Source organism: Neophocaena asiaeorientalis, unplaced genomic scaffold, assembly GCF_003031525.2.
Source record: "Neophocaena asiaeorientalis asiaeorientalis breed wild unplaced genomic scaffold, Neophocaena_asiaeorientalis_V1.1 scaffold296, whole genome shotgun sequence".
Taxonomy (NCBI): Eukaryota; Metazoa; Chordata; class Mammalia; order Artiodactyla; family Phocoenidae; genus Neophocaena; species Neophocaena asiaeorientalis.
In genome coordinates this window covers 3483882-3504795 of record NW_020175084.1, presented here as the reverse complement: position 1 = coordinate 3504795, position 20914 = coordinate 3483882, and the positions used below count along the sequence as shown (strand labels likewise).

Genomic DNA, 20914 nt, shown 5'->3' with positions numbered 1-20914 from the left:
CTGAAGGAATAAATGTCAAGTATATTTTGTGGAAGTGGCCACTGTTCTCTCTATTTAGTGACTTTCTATTTGCTAACTTCATAAGAATTCTATAACCTTGAAGTGAGTGTAAGTCATGTGCCTGAGATTTAGCACATGGAAGGCCAGGTTTACTTACTTCCTGGTGGTCAAGTAGTGCCCATTAGACAATCATAATAGCTAATAGTTTTTGAATACTTACTATGAGTGAAATACTGTTTTAAGTGCTTGAGATCACACAGCTAATAACATCTTTCTTAACAAGGAAAAGACAGTCAATAAGAAAAGAACTTTGTGAAAATGTCTGGCATGCTGGGAGATGGATTAAGTGACATTTGCTCTTATAGGGTCAACTCTTCAGTGGAATTGTTCAGTCTCTTCCTATGTAACTCTAGATCATGTCATAAAAAGCTGATTTGCGAAATAAATTGTTAGTACATCCTCATTACATTTCTATTTCAGCTAACTAAATTTAGTTAGTGGAAAAAAGGAGATTATGATACCACAGACAAAATGTTAGTATCATACCCATTAAATTTTATCACACTTATTGTTTGTATTACCTTCTAAATTCATTCAACTCTGTACTGGCATTTACCAAAACTGTACTTAAATAATTACTTATACAATTATGTGTTTACATCTTTCTTCATCAGGTTGTAATTCCTTTGGGGCAAGAATTATCCTTTTTTGTGGGGCTGCGTTGGGTCTTCGTTGCTGCGCGCGGGCTTTCTCTAGTTGCGGTGAGTGGGGGCTACTCTTCGTTGTGGTGCGCAGGCTTCTCATTGCGGTGGCTTCTCTTGTTGTGGAGCATGGGCTCTGGGCGCGTGGGCTTCAGTAGTTGCAGCACGTGGGCTCAGTAGTTGCAGAACTCAGGCCCTAGAGCACACAGGCTTCAGTAGTTGTGGTGTGTGGGCTCAGTAGTTGCAGTGCGCAGGCTCTAGAACACAGGCTCGGTGGTTGTGGCGTGCGGGCTTAGGTGCTCCATGGCATGTGGGATCTTCCCAGACCAGGGATCGAACCCGTGTCCCCTGCATTGGCAGGCGGATTCTTAACCACTGTACCACCAGGGAAGTCCAAGAATTATCTCTGCATTTTGAACGCCTAGCATGGTGTCTAGGACACATGACATATTTTATATGTTGCATGTTGGGCTCCTCCGCGTTCAGGCAAATAGGCATGCATTTGTGTGTTTGCTAGTTCATTTATTTGTTCATTAACTCATTCATTTCTAGCTTGCCATAACACTTAAAATACAATTCAAGTTCCTCAGCATGGCCTAAAAAAGCTCTATATGATCTGGGCTCAGCCTACTCATCTGAACTCACCTCCTCATCACTTATTCCTTTCAAGTTGTATTGACATTGGTGCCTGGGAGGTTTCTGACATTGGCTGAAATTTTAAGTAAACTTTTTCAAAAGCAAGTGTGATATTTTATAAATACAGTTGGACCGTTTATTAATGACAGGTAGAAAAAGACTGAAGAAAAGTTGAGATTAAAGATAAACAAAAGATTTACTGAATCCATTTTTACCTGGGAGAGGCAAGTTTTATTCTTTTCAGTATTTCCCTAAGGTTGTAACATTATAATACTCTGACTTGAATTACTAAATAATTAAGAGAATCACCATGTTTTGGCAAATATTTAAATAAGCAAAGTTATTTGATGAAGAGTCTGTACTATATAAGTAAAAAAACAGAAAAAGAATACTTCAAACACAAGGCATACAATAAAACATAAGAATATATTTTGAAGTAATAATAATGTTATATATTTTGCCATTCATAAACTTAGGAAAGTCAAAAGTATTGCATTTCTAGAGATATGATAGTGCCATCACTGAATCAGTAGTTTTTCCTCTAAGAGACAGGAGCATTTCAGAAGCAAGAATCATTACAGAAGACAGACCAGAGGTAATATCCTCCCAAAGCATTTGCTAGAAAATTTTCTAATTACCTGCATTTGTGTTTGATCCTTGAAGAAGCACTGTCAAAGTCTCCATGACCAACAAAGCCAGGTGTTTTTGGTCTTCAAATGAACTATTATTTCTTGAGTCCCCTAGGAAAAAAGAATTAAAGGTCCAAATCACAGAAGTTATAAGCTTACTTTTTTTCTGGATTTAGCATTTTTTAAATAACTTAAAAAATAATTCCTATCACTTTTACCATCAACACAACTTACTAATACAGCCTTTAAAAATGATACACATGTCTACCAGCTACCAAAAGTGAAGTCAAAATCAATGTTCATAGATTTCATTTTGGTGTGGCTAGAAAGCTAGAGCTACCTAACAAATATTAAAAAGGAAAATGCCAATCAAAGTAAAATGTATCCTTCTCACAGGTGCTTTCCTAATCAAGGAGGTCAACAGAAGAATGCTAGATTTTAATGCACCAAAGAGAATGAAGAGTTTATGAATAGTGCTGTCTATTCAACTTGCATTAATTCATTCAACATGTTTAATACTAAGTGCCAGATACTACTATGCTTTAAACAGATTTATCAGGAAGGACGAAAAACATCAAATTTAAGGTACCTAATGATAATACATATGTGTATATATAATATCACTAAAAAGATATATTTGCTCTCTATAATTAATAAAAACATTTCAAGGCACCTAAACATCCCAACTGTTTCTAGAAGCTGTTTTTATTCCCTCTTAGAAACAAAGTAGTAGACATTGGTCACGTGGATCATAAATGTTTTCCTCAGTTTTTACCTTAAATTCTCTTCCACCACAACATACTTCTGTAGTACCCCCCAACCCCCTGCCTTTCCCCAATTCCCTAACAGAGGTTGAATGAACAAGTTAACTTGTGGGAAACAGTCACAAGGATCTCATAATAAAGCACATTATTAAGTAATTCAAATCAATAACAAAATGACAGGCAAAACATGAACAAAACACCCTGCTCAAACCCCTTTGTCAAATAAAAATAAAATTATGGAAAGTGCTTTACCTTGTTCATGTAGTGCCTGAGTTGGATCCTTCAAGAGGGCAGCGTATTTGTGCAAAAGGTTTACCATGACCTCCAGAAGGCCCACCTCCCTGAACACGTCTTTAAATATGTAGTCATGTCGTGTAAACTTAAGAAGTGTTTTCATTGCAACAATGCTACAGTGGTAAGAAGAGCTAGATTTTAAGAGGATGCTAACACTAATAAGTTCTTTACAAGGGATATAATTTAAGCTAAAAACGACAAACTCCAGCATCTCGAAGTATTTGTTTTGTACTTCTGGGAGTTTAGAAATCTTTTCTGCAAACTGTGACAGTGTGTGCTGTGACTCTAGGATGAAATAATTGGCATTGTCAGCCATGTAAATATTTGTGATGGCATCAAGAATGATGTGGGCAAGGAAGTTGGTTTTTGCTTTTAAAAATGCATTCTGAAGAACTGCAAAGGCCTGGATGTTTCTCACACTGTGACCTAAAATAGAAAACAAGAACACAAAAGTCAGTGCTATGTGATATTTTCAACATGGCAAACAAGTCTATTTATTTATTTTTAAAATATGGAATTTAATAAATTTATTTATTTTTGGCTGCGTTGGGTCTTTGTTGCTACACGCAGGCTTTCTCCAGCTGCGGCGAGTGGGGGCTACTCTTCGTTGCGATGTGCTGCCTTCTCATTGTGGTGGCTTCTCTTGTTGTGGAGCAGGGGCTCTAGGCGCGCGGGCTTCAGTAGTTGTGGCACACGGGCTCAGCAGTTGTGGCTCGCGGGCTCTAGAGCACAAGCTCAGTAGTTGTGGTGCATGGGCTCAGCTGCTCTGAGGCATGTGGGATCTTCCTGGACCAGGGCTTGAACCCCTGTCCCCTGCATTGGCAGGCAGATTCTTTTTTTCTTTTTTCTTTTTTTGGTAATCAAAATAATATCTTTATTAATTTAATTTTTTAACACCTTTATTGGAGTATAATAGCTTTACAATGGTGTGTTAGTTTCTGCTTTATAACAACGTGAATCAGTTATACATATACATATGTCCCCATATCTCTTCCCTCTTGCATCTCCCTCCCTCCTACCCTCCCTATCCCACCGCTCTAGGTGGTCACAAAGCACCAAGCTGATCTCCCTGGCAGGCAGATTCTTAACCACTGTGCCACCAGGGAAGTCCCAAAACAAGTCTATTTAAACAGATTATGAATTGTAACATCTATCAACTATTTACTAAGAATACATCCTGTTTTCACAAAAGGTCTTCTTTGTCTTCAACAGGTTCAGTCATTTAATTAAAAATAAATAACACTAATTAAGCTTTTAATGCAGCATTATGAATATTCTGATTCCAGAATAGTATATATTGAAACATCAGACTGTTTTAGAAAAAATAAAGCAAATTATACAGGTCTAGGCTTCAGAGTTTGGAAATGTGCAGGAGTGTTACTTTTTATTATCTGTAAGATTGACCTTGACTATAAGAACAGTTACCTCTCAGTGTGAAAAGACTTTCAGGCTGAAGAGGTAACAGGCATAAGAACAGCAAAAATGGCAGCAGGAAAACAGGAGGGGAAAAAAATTCTCTAAGTTCCAGTTTTACATTTTTAATTACAACATTAGAACTTTCATGAAATTTTAATTCGGAAATTTATTTTGTTTTCAAGCTGGAAGTGCAATTTGTTTACATACACATTTGTTAAAGCAATTTATGGCCAGCTACTAGCTATATTTATAAATATCTGATTTTCAAACACACCAACTAGAAAAAACAAAAATCTGTATATAATAGCTCTTGTGAGGCAAATTAGTGACAATCATTATAAAGAAATTAACATAGGAAATATGTGAGGCAAATGAAAACAAGCGTTTGTCGATAAAAACTGTCCCCAGGTTCACAACCATTAGGAATATAAAGCATTTGCAAGAGTGACCAAACAGTTAACACAGAGCCTTACAGAATCAGCTGCATTTTAGAAATAGGATAAACACAGAACGAGGAAAAATATAAAATGGGTTAGAAAGACTGCTCAGAAATTCTGGTTTGGACATTATCTGAAAAATGCAAAGATTTAAAAAAATCTTCAGTCTATACGTGACTTTAAATTTCTGTTTGTTTATAACATACAAACTTATTCCATGTGTGCCAAATGTCAAATCCTTACTTCCAGTTCCTTATTAACGTGATGCTTGCTCTTTTTGAGTACATCTTTACTTTTTATTACCTGCAGGTAGTCAAAAACCAAGCTTTGATAGACTGATGAACATACAAATGTACAAGTCTGACTACGTGTGATTAATAAGGTTAAAGAATAACTCTAATCAATATTTTGCATGTTTGGGCTATATGACAATATCACTTCTCACCATAAAGAAAGGGGTTAGAAAGAGCTGAACTTAGGGTAATGTGGGAAAATTTAGATTTTTCCGAGTTTAATTTTCATGATCTGGTTTTAAGTGATGTCACTGACAAAAGATAAGGCATATTAACCACCAACCCCAAAGAGCTGAACTGAACACAATGTGTAAAAATACACACAATTAAAAGTCAAATGTAAAATGTGGTAATCCTCGCATATAAAGATAACAGTAGAAATGCAGTGGTCAGAGGAATTTTGGCTCTTTGTAATTGCTTTTTACTTACAGTAAGTAAGTAATGAATCTGCTCTGATTCATTACTTACTCTTTAATCCCCCTTGTTATCCAATTCATCTAGGGGCCATTAGCAAGTAGTTAAAGTAGGTTGATCAGAGTAAATGACCAAGGAACATCAAGACTAACTGGTCTCCAAGACCAGCTTCAAGAGCAGAGCATTTTAACCAATGCAATCAGTCTTATATGTAAAATTCAATCATTCCTGTGACTAATCCAGAAAAGATTTTGTAATATTATTTCCAAATTTAGTACACCTTATATACAATGAAACTAAACAGAATCTAATAATTTGGCTTTCTATCAGGAAAAATGATCTAAAGGAATGTCAGAACTCTAATTCCAAAATTAGTGGCATACACATTTGAAGTGTTGATGGTATCAGGAGTAATTATTCAGGACTGTCATAGCCATTAAATTCCTACAATATTTAATTGGGAAGGGAGCATAATTAAATCTAAAAGATAATTAAAAGATTGCTCTATATGAGACAGGAATATCCCCTAAATATTGACACATAAATACTCTAATATTTTAACTAAACAGATATATCCTGTATAAGTTTCAAAATTTGCATTAACTGACTAAAATCTGTTTAGCACACAAATAACTAAAATAAGAGTAAAGTAAGGAAATCATTCTAACAGATGACAATCACCATCTCATTACTCTCAAGTCTATATAAGCAGAAACAAAAGAAACTAATTATTCTAAGGTTTAGAAGAACAAGTGTATATACAACAAAGAATAGAGCTTTCCTATTTTCAGAATCTAATGTAAAAGTGAACGCTTGAAAAAAGAGCTTATATGACACAAGCATAAGCAAAATGTAAAATGAAATAAGAATAAAGGTCTAAATAAAGAAATGCAAGCGTTCATTCAGTAAACAGACACTGAATATTATTTTTCAGACTCCAAGTCACCAGAGTTTGATTCCATGCAACACTGCAGAGGACGTCTCTGAGGAGTAGAGATGAATAGAAAGGTGAACAGTTACAAAGACACCTATGGTAATCCAGGTGAGTGATCTGTACAGCCTCAACTAAGGTAGTGGCAGTAGGGCTGTTACCAGAAGGGAGGAAATTAATAAACGTTTAGGAAGTATAAGACAGAAAGTAACGAATGAATTACACATGTGAGTGACCAATCAGAATGACAGCTGGCTATAGACAATCCTCAGGGTTATACTCCCGCAAGCCAGCTGAACATCAGCCCTGGCCACATTGGCATCCAATATAAAGTGAACCAGAATAGATAAAAAGCTCTCAAAAGTAAACCCATGGGGCTTCCTACCAAAAAAAAAAAAAAAAAAAAAAAAAAAAAAAGTAAACCCATGATGAACAATGCAAGGCACTTTGGTTACTAGCATGAACAAAAATATGAGAAAGGAAAAAATACATTATCCTTTTATATTGGTTAATGTGTTATGAGAATTAATGTGTTACAAGACAATGTTTGTAAAGGTGAAGCCACAGAAAAGTTCTGAAAAAGACAGGTATGGTCTTTTTTTATGAAGAGATATATTCTCTATTAAACATGTATTAAAAGCACTCGCTGTGTTTAGGGAACAAATTTGGAAGCTCTGGAGAGCTATGAATTACAGAGCACAACCTTGCAAAGATGTTTCTAGCATAGTGAAGGTAAAAAACCACCATGGAGTTGTTATTAAACAGAATGACTGCTACATTTTTCTTTAATTTCCTTCTTTAGAAAAATCTATCTGCTGGTGAGGATACAAAGTTTTATAAAAAGCATTTGCTATATAATATAGAAACGGGAGTCATTTTCAAGCTTTAACATACACACACAGATACATCTACCAGCTTCACTAATAACTCAGTCTACTTTTTCTTTTAAATTTTATATTTCTATACTGTTTCACTTGACCTAAAATCAGCAGTAAAAATAAGGTAGGTAAACTGTATCTATGTACAGAGCAATATAAGGCAGATATATTCATGTTTTCTCTTTTAAATGTAATTATCAATGAATGGGTAAAAATTCCTTGGTAACAGGAATTTTCTTTTCATAGATAATGAAAGGGAAACCAGTGACGTCAAGGAAAATATTCCCCAAAGTACCGCTAAGAAATAACTGACAAAAAGTATGATAGTGTCAAATGTATCAGAATATACACAGCTCCAACTTATAAATAATCCAGACCAAAGAGTTAAAATCTGTAAAGGACTATCACTGCCTCATTCTATCAATGTTTAATAAACATGGCCTCATCACAGCTGGATTTCCTCATCTCCATTCCTGTGCAATAGTCCATTATCTCTTCTATAAACTACAACAAGCAATCCAAAATGAAATTACAAAAACAATTTTATTCACAACAGTATCAAAAAGAATAAAATATTTAAGAATAAATTTAACAAAAGAATTGAAAGTTCTATACAATGGACACTATATAACATTGCTGAGAGAAAATACTAGGACCCAAATAAGGGATAGTTGTCTGCTCATGAATTGAAGGACTCAATACTGTTAAGCTGTCAAGTCTCTCCAAACTGATCTATAGATTCAATGTACTCCCAATGAATATCTCAGCAGGCTTTTTTTCTTGTTTTCAATAATTGACAAATTATTAAATTCATATGGAAGTTCAAAGGACCTAGAATAGCCAAGATAATTTTGAAAAGGAAGAACAAAACTGGACAACTTAAATGACTCTATTTCAAGACTTTAAAGATATAGCAATCAAGACCATAAAGTATTGGCTTAAGGATAGACACATTAATGGAGCAGAACTGAGACAGAGTTCCAAATGTATCATTATATAATCTTTTTCAATAAACAGTCCTAGCATGTGTGCATATCCGTATCGGGAAAATAAACAAACAAACCTTACTTCCTACCATATACAAAAATTAACTTGAAAGGTATCATAGACCTTAGTGTAAGAGTTAAAATATGAAACTCCTAGAAGAAATCAGGAGATCTCAGTGAATTTGGGTTAAGATTTCTTCAGTATGAGGCAAAACCCACAAAATATTTTAAAAGTGATAAATTGGACTTCATCAAAATTAAAAACTTGTGATCTTCAAAGATATTACCAAGAAAAGGCACAACAAGACTAAGAGAACATACTTACAAAATGTATGTATCTTATAAAGGACTTATCCAGAATATCTGAAGAACTCTTAAAATTCTAGTAAAACAAACAATCCTATCAAAAATTAGACAGAGATCTGAACCAAAGTAGAGACACAGACAGCAAATAAGAACATAAAAAGATGCTTGAAATATTTTAGAAAAAGGCAAATTATATTTTAAAAAAGATACTATTACATACTTGAATATCTAAAATTAAGACTAATAACACCAAATGTTTCTGAGGATGTAAAGCAAACTTTCATACATAGCTGATGTGAATGCAAAATGGGACAGCCACTTTAGAAAACAGTTTGGCAGTTTCTCATAAAGTTAAACATACATCTACCATATGAATCAGTAATTCCACTGCTTGGTATCACCCCAAAGAAATGAAAACATATGTCCACACAAAGACTTGTTTTATACGAAAGTTTCTGGTACATTTATTCATGACAGTTAAATAAACACCATCAACTGCTGAACGGATAAACAAATTGCAGGATATCTAAACAATGAAATACTATCCAGAATTAAAAAGGAACTTCAGACATATGCAATAACATGGATAAATGTTGAAAATGAACAAAGCCAGATACAAGAAACTACATAATTTATGAGTCTAGTTTATGAAATTCTAGAAAGGGCAAAACCAAAGCAGATCCGTGGTTACCAGGGCAAGGGGATAATGAGGGGGGGGCACTGAATACAAAAAGGAACAAGGGAACGTTTAGAAGGATGGGAATATTCCATATCATGATTATGGTGGTGACAGCACAACCACATATATTTACCTAAACTCATCAAACTCAACACTTAAAATGTATACATTTTAATATATACAAATTATACCTCAATACTGCTGACAAAAAATAAAATATATTCCACATTCCCTTTATGTGGAATAGAACTATCTACTTTAGCCTGTATAATAACTCTACAAAGTAGGTCATGGGAAAGAGATAATTTTAAGTTATAAATGAAACTTAAAATGATCTAGCTTGACCCATTTTATAGAATATTACATCAATGTTTCTGAAGAAGAAATTGATATCTAGAAAGGTTAGGTCACTCATGATTACCTCAATTCTGACTCTTAGGGCAACGTCCTTTCTAGCTAACCTTGTTTTCATAAACATGTCACTGAATTCTCAAAATAATCCCCAGAGGCGCTAGGTTATCTACGTATCATCCTTGTTATGGATCAGGCAGACATATGAAGAAGGTTAATTTAGATGCATTAATTATCTCATTATAGTAGTGTAATTTCAAAATTATACTCTGTAACTAAATATTATGTCAGTGTTACAAGCAGATTGAGTAACCAAATGAAACAATGAAATCTAAAATAGGATGTATATTGCTGAGCTATTTTTAGTTTGAACTCATAGAGTTAATTGTAGAATACTCAAGCTAGAGTCTACGAATTAGAAGAGTTAATTTAATATTGTTCCTTAATATTAAATAAAATGAAGCCTTGAACTGCTCAGTAAGATATTCCTAGATTTTGCTTATTTAAAAAGTTCTGTATAACCTATACACTGACGGTACATCTTATGGAAGTTTGACAACTTCAATCTAAGTTGTGACTTTTCAATATAATTTTCTCCAGTAAATTAAATTTAGGATTTTCTAGTATATCTATTTATTCTGACTTAAAAATTTATAACTGCTAGCTTCTATGTCATAAAATACACAGATAATGTACTGTGAAATTTAAATAACCAGACATACTGATACTTTTCGGCTAGTTAAGTTTTACATGCAAATATCATAATTGTATTGAATACTTAGTACGTAACGATAATGTGAAAGGAACTATAGAGGCCTGTGGGCTCAGATTCTTTCAGAATGGTTATTATGCATTTAAAAAGTGAAAAAAAACAATAAAACTAGCTTGCACTCTTACATAATTAAATGTTATTAATTATACAATAAATTTTCTTAGTAAAAGATCACTAGATGAAGAACCAAAGTTAGGAAATCTGAACTATAAAAATTATTCTCTGACCCGAAAATATGTAATGTAACTTCTCTGTACCTAGGTTTGCTTAAATAAAATATAAGCATGTACACCTGTGTTTTCTATATACCTCTTACATAGAGACAGGTATAGAGATCAGAGTGTGAATCAAGTTCCATCCACATAAATTGGAAATGTGTGGAGTGTCAACATTCGACAGAGGCATGTTTGGATTATTAAACCGTTTGAACATTAAAATGAAATACTAAAATATAAATCTTACTGCTTTATAAAATATTTTCATATTATATTCAAGTATTTGATCTGCTAAAGACTGTCACTCAAGAAATTATACCACAGAAAGCACCAACTTTAAAGAAAAACAGCATATTACTTTTCTATAAATAACATAAATGAAGAGCAATCAAAATCTGACTAATTCATTCTTTCTCTATTTCTTTGAGTGGCTCAGAATGAGGGGAAAAAAAAAAGACTCACCTTTGCCTGCAGGCTGAGGTACTGCAAATCCAGGCAATAAAAAGGGTGCCCCTGTGGTAATACCAGCTGGTTTTAGTTCACTGACACCATATGTTGTTAGGGAAGTTATCAGATTAACCAGATCTTTCAAGGCATCTTTGGATTCTGCCTCTTTTGCTTGTTCCAATCTAGGAAAAGTATGATTTAGCAAATATATTTTCTCTTGTGTTGTATTTTCAAATTTAATACAGAAAGAAAATTTCAATTTTATATGCAATACATAAATATATAGAGTACTACAAGAAGTTTCTTCTTACATTTTTTCCTATATGAAAACATACTATTTTTATAAATCCACAAATTTTATTATAAGATATGATGGTGCATTTGAAAGAAATTATACCAATAGTCAGGACACCTGATAAATGCTGATTTTGCCACTAACAGTATTATTTTAGGTAAATCACTAATCTTTGGTATAGAAAGTCTCTATAATATAAAAGGATTCGATTAAATATCTCTTAAGTTCCTTAAGGCTCTAAGGTTATAAAAGTTTCACTGTTTATAACCAAAAACCTTATCTACCATTTCTTTCCTAAGAAATTTTCTCTGTTAATTTTTTTTTAACATCTTTACTGGAGTATAATTGCTTTCCTCTGTTAATTTTAAAAAGCGAATTCCTTGGGAAGATTTGTAAGATTTTACCTGTATTTCATTAATTAATTCAAATACTCGCATTAGAATACACTTAAATAAACTTCTGAGAGTCTCTAACAATTTTTGAAGTGTTAATTCCTTTAAAGTTGTCTTTTTTTAATGTGAAAAGTTTTAATAATATTTTCATACCATACACAGAATGTTGTAACCTGTTTCTTTCATTAACTAGTGTTATGCACATGCCTCTCCGTGTTAGTATAAACTCGCAATAGATATGCTTTTAATGGCTATAGAGAGCCAACCGTTGATTTGGGGAGTGGAGGGTGGGACAGCTAGTAGATACCAGAATTCAGGAGCACTAACATGCATAAAACTTTGTGTGCCTTAGAATTATATCTTTAGGATCAATAAACATAAGTGAAATTATTTTGTAAACGAGTGTCAACATTTTTAAGGCTCTTGAATTCTCAAAGGACTGCATCAATTAGTAATGTGAATTAGTTATTTCATAAACTTTCATATGTCCTCGTTTGGAAATTAGGATATATATGCAAGATTATATTCTTGGGGGTTGCCTAGTATTAAGTAATGGCAATGAGGTCAAACTGGTGTTAGAAATAAAAAGTTTACAAAATAGTGCTGGTTTACAGTAAATCAAATGATTTAAAAATAATTAATGGCTCAGGAACAACTATCAAGACAAGAGTATCTTCTTCCTAATAAACTTGTAACCAGCCATTTTCCCAGTATGTACATGGAACATTTGGGATGAAAAAGAAGGCTAGTGAAACATTTTTAGACTGACATTTGTTTTATATATATATTTGTAATGTCTCATTCAATCTACAAAATTACTCTTGTTATTAACTACATTAATAGTAACACTGGAGTTACTGGTAAGGAAAATCAAAAATATAATTAAGCAAGAAGAGTTTACACTTCAGGAAGATGTTAATTAGTTCATTCAAACTCTTCTCCCTCAGCTACTAAAGAAGAGCAGATTTCTTCTTCACATCTAACTACTGACTCCACGTTTGCAGCCTACATTTTCCAAATTAACTCTAAATTCATACTTTGAACTCTCTTGACAGAACAGGAATAAAAAGAAGTGATTAAAGCTAAGAGGATAAAGTATACATTAAATAAGTGATTGGTTGATTTCTTCTTCCCTATAAGCCCAAACTACATTGTTTCCTTTGATGAAAAGACTAAGTAGAAATTTAAAATATATTCTTAAATTATGGGGTTTTACCTAAGCAAGAGATCACAAAGGAAACTGTATCCTTGCCATATCCGAAAATCATCCAAAAGAGTTTGGGAAACATCACTGGAATCTTTGAGGAAACAAGAAAGTCCAGCAAACATTTCAACAATTTCTAGGGGAGACAGGTCATCTGATTGCTGCATATTCTGAACACACGTAGATAAACATTCTTTTTCTGTAAAAATAAAGAACTGAATAAGTATATATATGTATAATTTGTCAACTGCTTAAGAAAATTTCCTTCATTCTTAACTGGTGTTTAATAAAACATTAAATTTTAGTGTATCTATAAAATATTGTAAGATAAATGTTACACATTCTAAAAGCCAATGTAAGATTCAAATTGACTGAGGAAGCTCTACCTCTAAGTAGTAAACAAAGAGTAATACAGGAAGTGTTAAAAATTAGTTGACATTTATTACAGTTTTTACATCATATTTAGATGTTTTACTATTCAACAAAATGCCTGCTGACATATGATATTTTTGATTTTTATGAATATAGTAAAAAGTGGAAAAAATAAAAAAAACTAGCTTCTAAGTTTAAGAAGAAAAATCTACTAATTAGTTAAAAGTTATAATTAGAGTGAATATAGACTACTGACATACAAAAATACTTAAGGAAATAAAATTTTAAAAATTATGTTTGTACTATATATTTACTAGTTTAAAACACAGTTATACCCCATAATAACTTTTGGGATTGGAGGTGTTTCAAAGAAGACATTCCTCTCTTACCTTTAATTAAATTTATTTGTCTTAAGAAACCCAGTGTCATGTAACAAAAACTAACAAGATTTAACATAACAACGGAGGCAAGAAACATTGAATGACTCACTGACCTCAGGTAAGTGAATAGTTGTACTAAAAATTATTTTGAAAGATTTTTCAGTTTATGTGTATCTATATCTGTATCTATATATAGAGAGAGAGAGATATATACACATCTATATATATACGTAAATGGACTATTTGAGATGCTACAACTGTCTCCTATTTCTCCTAATTAGACATTTTAAGGGATAGCTGACACATATTTATGAGTTAAACAGAATGGACAATTTCTCCTCAGTGCTGATAAACAATCTACCTAATTTTATTTATGCTGCATTGGACAGGTTGTCTACTCATGAAATATCTTCAGAAAGACTTTAACTATAGCTTCTCAAAAAAACTCTTTTTATTCAGCAAAAAAGGAGGGAAGAATAGGCTATGACATAGAACTTACATTATATTACAATTGACCATTTACATAACAAAGCAGTTATTTTAACTCTTGTAGATATCCATCATTTGGAACATGAGAATTTCTTATACCTGAAATGCCTCACAAATAAAAAATAAATTTTTTTCTCCTGGCCAATATACTTTTAATTTAAAATAGAATCTTTGAAGAATTGAGAGATAAAAACAAATTTCCCATCATATGAGGAGAGAAAAGTGGAGGAAATTCAGAGCACCTAAAATGAATACATTACGAGATATTCACCGTGAATATACTTCACAACATTGACACTGAGACCATGTCGGGATATGGTCATAAGGACTTCTCCGGCACTCTTCCTCCAAGGCAGGTTATAGGGAGGGCACCAAGAGGTTATTGCACTGAATAAAAGCTGGAGATCGTCTTTTTGAGCCAGCTCCTCGGCCGGAGAAACAAAACTGCAGAGTTTCACTAAGATCTAAAGAACAAACAAAATATGTACATAAATAAATGAATGGTTGGGGAAAGGGAGGAGCTAGAAAAGGACTAGATCTGATTATTAAAAACTCTGAAAGTTCAGGGTTAGTACTGAGCGATATCATTAAAGCCACAATGATGAGTGCTCTAACTTAGGCAACATTAAAAAAGACCTACAATTTAGAAGTGTGTTATGGTAAAACAGTTAATCACCTCTACTTTTATCAGCTTATTTTTTTTAAAAAAATGTTCTATGTTTACCATCCTCTCTTTACCATGGTATTTTTTTTTTTTTTTGCATTGCTTCACCCTACCATGAAACGGAATAAATCAAAGGTTAACTTTCAAGATCAGCACTCTAGTTTTCTATCGATAATTTGGTTCCTTAACTCTTAGTTTGTCATAGGTGAAATGTAATTTTCTTCTCTAAAAGGAACAGTTGTAGGGAGACAAGAAAGTAGAAATAGGTTTTTTAAAAGTAAAAGTATTCTCAAATTGTTCCAACTTCTATACAAGTAGAAGGGGATATTAGAACTAAAAAATCATCTTAATTCAGAAGTATCAGTTATGTCTAGTAGTCAAAAATCTTCTAAAGCATGATTCAACACTTCTTAAACCCTGGAATGAGAACTTATTCCTTACCTATGGTTTGCAAAATACACACTGCACAAGTGTTTACAGCCCTAAGGGACTGCTACTTGGCGAATGCAGCTATGGTTTCTGCCCTCAATGGACCTTTTTCTTCTAATCTCGATTTGGTGTCAGAAAAAGTTAATTTTTCTTCTCTGTGCTAAATTTTCTCATCTAAATATTTTTTAAACTTTATAAAATAAATAAAATAAAATTGGAGTATTTTAATATTTGTGGGGAAACTACTAAACAGAAAAAAGTATTTGAAGTATGTTTTGTCCGAGAAAGCTAGGTCTTCCTTTTCCTATTTCCTTCAATGCAAAATTTTACTTAAATACAAGAATTTCTAATTCATAGCCGCCAAATACCAGGGAAAAAAATTAAGAATTCAGAGAAACAACAAAATATTTATAAAATCTGTAAGTGCAGGCAATCCCCCCCACCAAAAAAATGTCTGGAGACACTGTTGGATACCGAATTTCCATTCATACATGTAACGTGTATCTTTTTCCATATGTGTTAAATGAAACAAAAAAGATATATGAAAAAAAGATAATCAATTGCAGCAAAAAAAAGCTCAGAAGAGTGTATTGTTGATTATACTTTTTGTTGGTTTTCACACTACCCTTATGTGATTAGAGGGACAGATGTCATTTCTCTAATCTGTAACATAAAAACAAACCTGAAAATAAAATACTTTTTTCCAAATCAAATCTTTGTCCTCAAAAATAAGCTAGATATAATTCCTTGATGTTGACTCTTAAGATAACTAGTTCTTAATCTTCAAAGGCAAAAGACTTCTTAAAATAATCTAGTATAATCCTTTCATTTTACAGAAGAGAAAACTGAAGAGTCTACTCATTCCTCTTCGGCCCCTACACTAACCACTTCTATTTGTAGCGACTCTGTTATAAAGTCCAGCCAACTGTGGCAGAGCAGTAATTGGCCACATCAATGCAAATGCAAAGCAAAAAAAAACAAAAAAACCCACATGAAGCAGTACCAACTGCTAAGGTCCCAGGAAACCATCTGTCACAAAATATAAACATAGGGATTTCATCTATCATAAACACTATGTGTTCTGAAAACATTTAATAAGTTGTGCCCATTGTTTTTCTAGACAAAATGATGAAAACAATGTCCAGCCTGCAATGAGGAACTAAAAAAGGTAAGTGAGACACCAAAGGAGTACTGGACTAGGTGGTGGGAGAGCTAGGCTCTAATCACTGCCACGCACCTGCTGTGGATCGGTTTCCATAACTGTAAATGAAGCGTTTCATTTAAATTTTCTTTTTAGTTCCTTTTGGCCTTTAACATTCAATGATTCCAATATGCTAAAATGAATCCCACATTTAGTTCAAAGTCAGCACCCAGTGTTTTCAGATATAGAAAAAATTAAGTTTTAGGAAAAAAAATCTCTGCTACTTATTTAGTGTTAAATATATAAAATTCAGCTTCCTCGCGTTGTGTCTAAGTGAGATGATGGATGTTCACTAAACACTGTGGTCCTCATTTCATGATGTATGTAAGTCTAATCACCATGCTGCACACCTTAAACTTCAACAGTGCTGTAAGTCAATTATAGCTCAATAAAAGTGGAAGAAAAAAACATTCAGCTTCCATTTATTGCCTAAGGTATTAATTAGTTCTACAGAAGGGCTTTATTGAAACAGGGCTCTAGTCTGATTACCAAAGACTAACCCACTCCATTCATCAATGTCTTAAAATAGCTTTAATTCCTATGTGATTTACTCTTTTATTTATTCCCACTGCTCTTCTCATCCAATCTAATTGAGGGGTTAGATAAACCTCAAGTTTAATCCCATTTCTGCCATCCACTCACATCACCATTTTTGAGGAAAACAGAAGCTCTGAAGTCATGGATTGTCTTGTAAATTCACACGAGATAAGGGATGCTAAACACCAGCACAAAAGTATCTAATAAATCAAGTGTTGAATAAATATTTTTTGAATTAGTATTTTATTGATAATCTTGTCTTTTCCTTTCTAAACCATCTTGGTCTCCCTCTTCCCGATCTTCATTGCTAGACCTCAACAAAGCCTGGAGCATTCCTGGAGCAACGACCCCAGTTACACCAGGTGTCATCAACATGGGTCCCCAACTCTACCGCACCTACTGCAGATCCACTGTCGTCTCTGTTCTCTCTTCCTACTTCTCACAGATTATGGCGCTGGTGGTGGCAACAGCAGGAATCACATTTATTTATTAAAAAATAAATATTTTTATTTCATGTCTACTATGTCTGAAGCAGAGAACCATAGCTTTGGTTATTATTCATTTAATCTTTCCCAAAATCCTTGGCATCTTATTTCAGAAAACGGGACTCAAACAGGTGTTGGTTTTTTAAATTGAGGCATAAAAACACATAACAAAATTTAACCATCTTAAATCATACGCAAATATAGAGTACAGTAGTGTTAACTACATGCACATTATTGTGCAACACATCTCTATAGCATTTTCCTCTTGCAAAACTGAAACTCTGTAACACGGAACAACAACTTTCTTTTCCCCACCTCCCAGCCCCTGGCAACCAACACTCGACTTTTAAAAGTTTGACCACTTTACTTATAAATGGAACCATGCAGTATTTATCGTCTTGTGTCAAACATGTATTTTTACATGGACAGATTATATTCTAAATGTTTGTAGTTTGTTTGTTTTGAAAATTTTCTCCCAAGAAAGGATATCAAAATGATGATAATATTTCCAGGTTAGCTAACAAATGTATACTTAATCTGCTAATGCTATTAAAAGAAGAGTGGCAACAGTGGGAAAGAAGGGCTTTATAGGCAGGGAGCAGAGGAGGTGGCAGCAGCCACTAAAATAAACTGTCTTTTCTAAGCTAAATATTTATAGAGGCTAAGGACTTCCTATATTTAGACAGCAACAAAACAGAATTTCTTGACATTAGAAGAAATATTATGCAAAACTTAATTATATTGTCAATAAAAGTTTTCCTTGCTTAGTTCATTTTAGAGATGTCTTTGCTATATCAAAGGTAACCTCTGCTCAGAGAAACAAATTTGTTAATCCCTCATCTAAATATTCTTCAAAAGAAATGTGCAGATTCAAGAAATGTGACAGATGAGATAAAGTGAACTTATAATAAACAGCATGAAATACTATAGAAAATGGAATAGGCAGGACATCTATTTAAGGAGTGTACCTGTTACACTTTAAATAGAGTGGTATAGATGGCCAGGCAAATAGCACCTTCCATACCTGTACAAAAACTTTCTGGAGTAGTCCACGACGTTCTGCTAGAGGTAGCTCATTCTGTGCACCTCCAACTGCCTCAGGCACATGTGGAAGGTCAAAAAACAGATATAAACATTTAACCAGGGTGGAAGGCACTGACATCGTTGTCATGCAGTCCACGGTTTTCTGGAAAACAAACCGATAAATAAGTGAATAGACAGATAGACAGACATAACTGTACTTGGTGTAGCTAAGTAAGCTCAAATTTTAAGCCAGAAAATTATATATCAAAATAACTTTTTAAATGCCTGAAAAAAAATTAAAATGACTCCATGCTGACAAATACGTATTTCCTATTTGGACAAATTTGCTGTAACCAAATATTGAGAAGTTTGTTATTTAGTAAGGTATTTATTAGGTTGACTATTAAGAGGCAGCATGTTACAAAGAACATAAACTTTAGGATTTAGAAAAGATTTTAACCATGAACTTATTAGGCAAACTAATTTTGTTAGACCTCACCTTTCTCTCCTATAAAATGGATATAATAGTACATATCGCTTAGGGTTAATATGAGGGTTATATAACAAATGCAAAGATACACTGAGTACTAAATTATATATTAGTAGTTGCTTTACTATCACTTTTATTTTTATTGTAGATTCTTAGGGTTGGAAGGGCACTTGAAGGATATAGCCATCACTGACACAAAAAAATTTCTACATTATTTTCAAAGATTACTAAAGGAAGAAATTTTAGACATTCTTATGGTGAACATTTCAGCACTGTTAAGAAATATGATATAATAATTATAAAAATCTTTCCATGGTACAGTTTGGAATAGAAAGTTTTTCTATGCTGGAGATCAACAGGTTAGCATCGTCTGTTGATCTGTTTATCAATTTTGACATTAAACATTTCCTGAATGCCTAGGGTATGTCAGTCAGTGTGTTGGGAGCTCGGCATGCAATGATGAAGGATCCCTGCCCTTCAGAAGACTGTAGTCTAGAGCAGAAGCAGGTTTGTTAATAACTATGATTTAATCTCTTATGTGTAACAATGGTAGTACATTCAGGCTAATATAAAAGGGAATGATCACCACTGGCAGGAGTAGAATGGAAAAGTGTCGGAATTAAAACAAGAGGGGAAAGATCACCTGGAAGATACACAGGAGCTTAGGCCATATAGTACAGAATGTTTCAGGAACCTGAGTCCAAAACTGCTGACTCCTGAAAAGCCACAATAATAATGTCTAATCTTTAATGAGTGTTTATTATATAACAGGCATAAAGCTAAGCACTTTAAATACATGCTCTCACCTATTTCTCAAGTCATCCCTACAAGGTAGATTTTATTACTATACACTCCTTACTTTACAAAGGGAGCAACTGAGGCTCATCACTTATATACCCTGTCTGGGGTTAGAGAGCGGGTTAAGTGGCCCATGGTTTATACATGCTCAATGACCTATGCGTGTGGTCTCCCATTTTACTTTTACTTTTATTTTGCTGGGATTGGAGACCCAATGAAGTGTTACAAAGGCGTTATAGAATCAGATTTTAGAAAATTAGCTGGTGATAGTATAGACCATAGATTAAAGAGCAGGAAGGCGAGAGCAATTAGGAAACTAGTACCGAAAACCGTAAGAACGGCCGGGCTTGAACTAATGCAGTAGCCGGGTGACGGGGAGGAGAGAGCGCCTAAGGAACAATCCTTTCCAAGATCTGGCCCCTTTCTACATATCCACTATCATTTCCCTCTTCTAATACTCAAAAGCTCTCTGCAGTTCTCATCTACCATTTATTGTTTCTAGACACCCCACATCTCCATCTGACTCTCAATTTAAACGTCTGTTCATGCCTGAAACTTTCTTTAATTCCTCATCTTTCTTCCTATCCTCACCTACAAAATTTACAACTCCATTTCTATTTTCATAGTACTACATATAGCCCATTATTGCATTTTATGGTATTATCTTCATCCACTTCATCTCTGTCATCTACATGTTGATTCAGGACCATGTTTTTGTCATCTCTATCTCACTGCTGCCAACAGAAGATAGCATGCAAACAAGACAGTCAGCTCAAAACATAACACTGGGGCTTCCCTGGTGGTGCAGTGGTTGAGAGTCTGCCTGCCAATGCAGGGGACACAGGTTCGTGCCCTGGTCCAGGAAGATCCCACATGCTGTGGAGCAGCTGGGCCCGTAAGCCATGGCCGCTGAGCCTGCACATCCGGGGCCTGTGCTCCGCAACGGGAGAGGCCACAACAGTGAGAGGCCCGCGTACCGCAAAAAAAACACAAAAAACATAACACT

The 20914-nt window shown here is 33.9% G+C and overlaps 1 protein-coding gene across 9 annotated transcripts in view; it reads right to left on the bottom strand.

The window, feature by feature from the left end:
- Positions 1-20914, bottom strand: part of WDFY3 (WD repeat and FYVE domain containing 3) — a 232523-nt gene that overhangs the window by 131931 nt on the left and 79678 nt on the right. For all 9 annotated transcript variants that reach the window (XR_003005819.1, XR_003005820.1, XR_003005821.1 and 6 more), the window contains 6 exons: positions 18622-18783; positions 14553-14745; positions 13053-13239; positions 11165-11331; positions 2983-3450; positions 1976-2077 (listed from right to left, as the gene is read on the bottom strand). Coding sequence is in view for 6 of the 9 variants with exons in the window: in XM_024764205.1 (XP_024619973.1) it covers positions 1976-2077; positions 2983-3450; positions 11165-11331; positions 13053-13239; positions 14553-14745; positions 18622-18783 (1279 nt within the window). In the remaining 3 variants the exon portion in view is untranslated. The remainder of the gene's footprint in view (positions 1-1975; positions 2078-2982; positions 3451-11164; positions 11332-13052; positions 13240-14552; positions 14746-18621; positions 18784-20914) is intronic.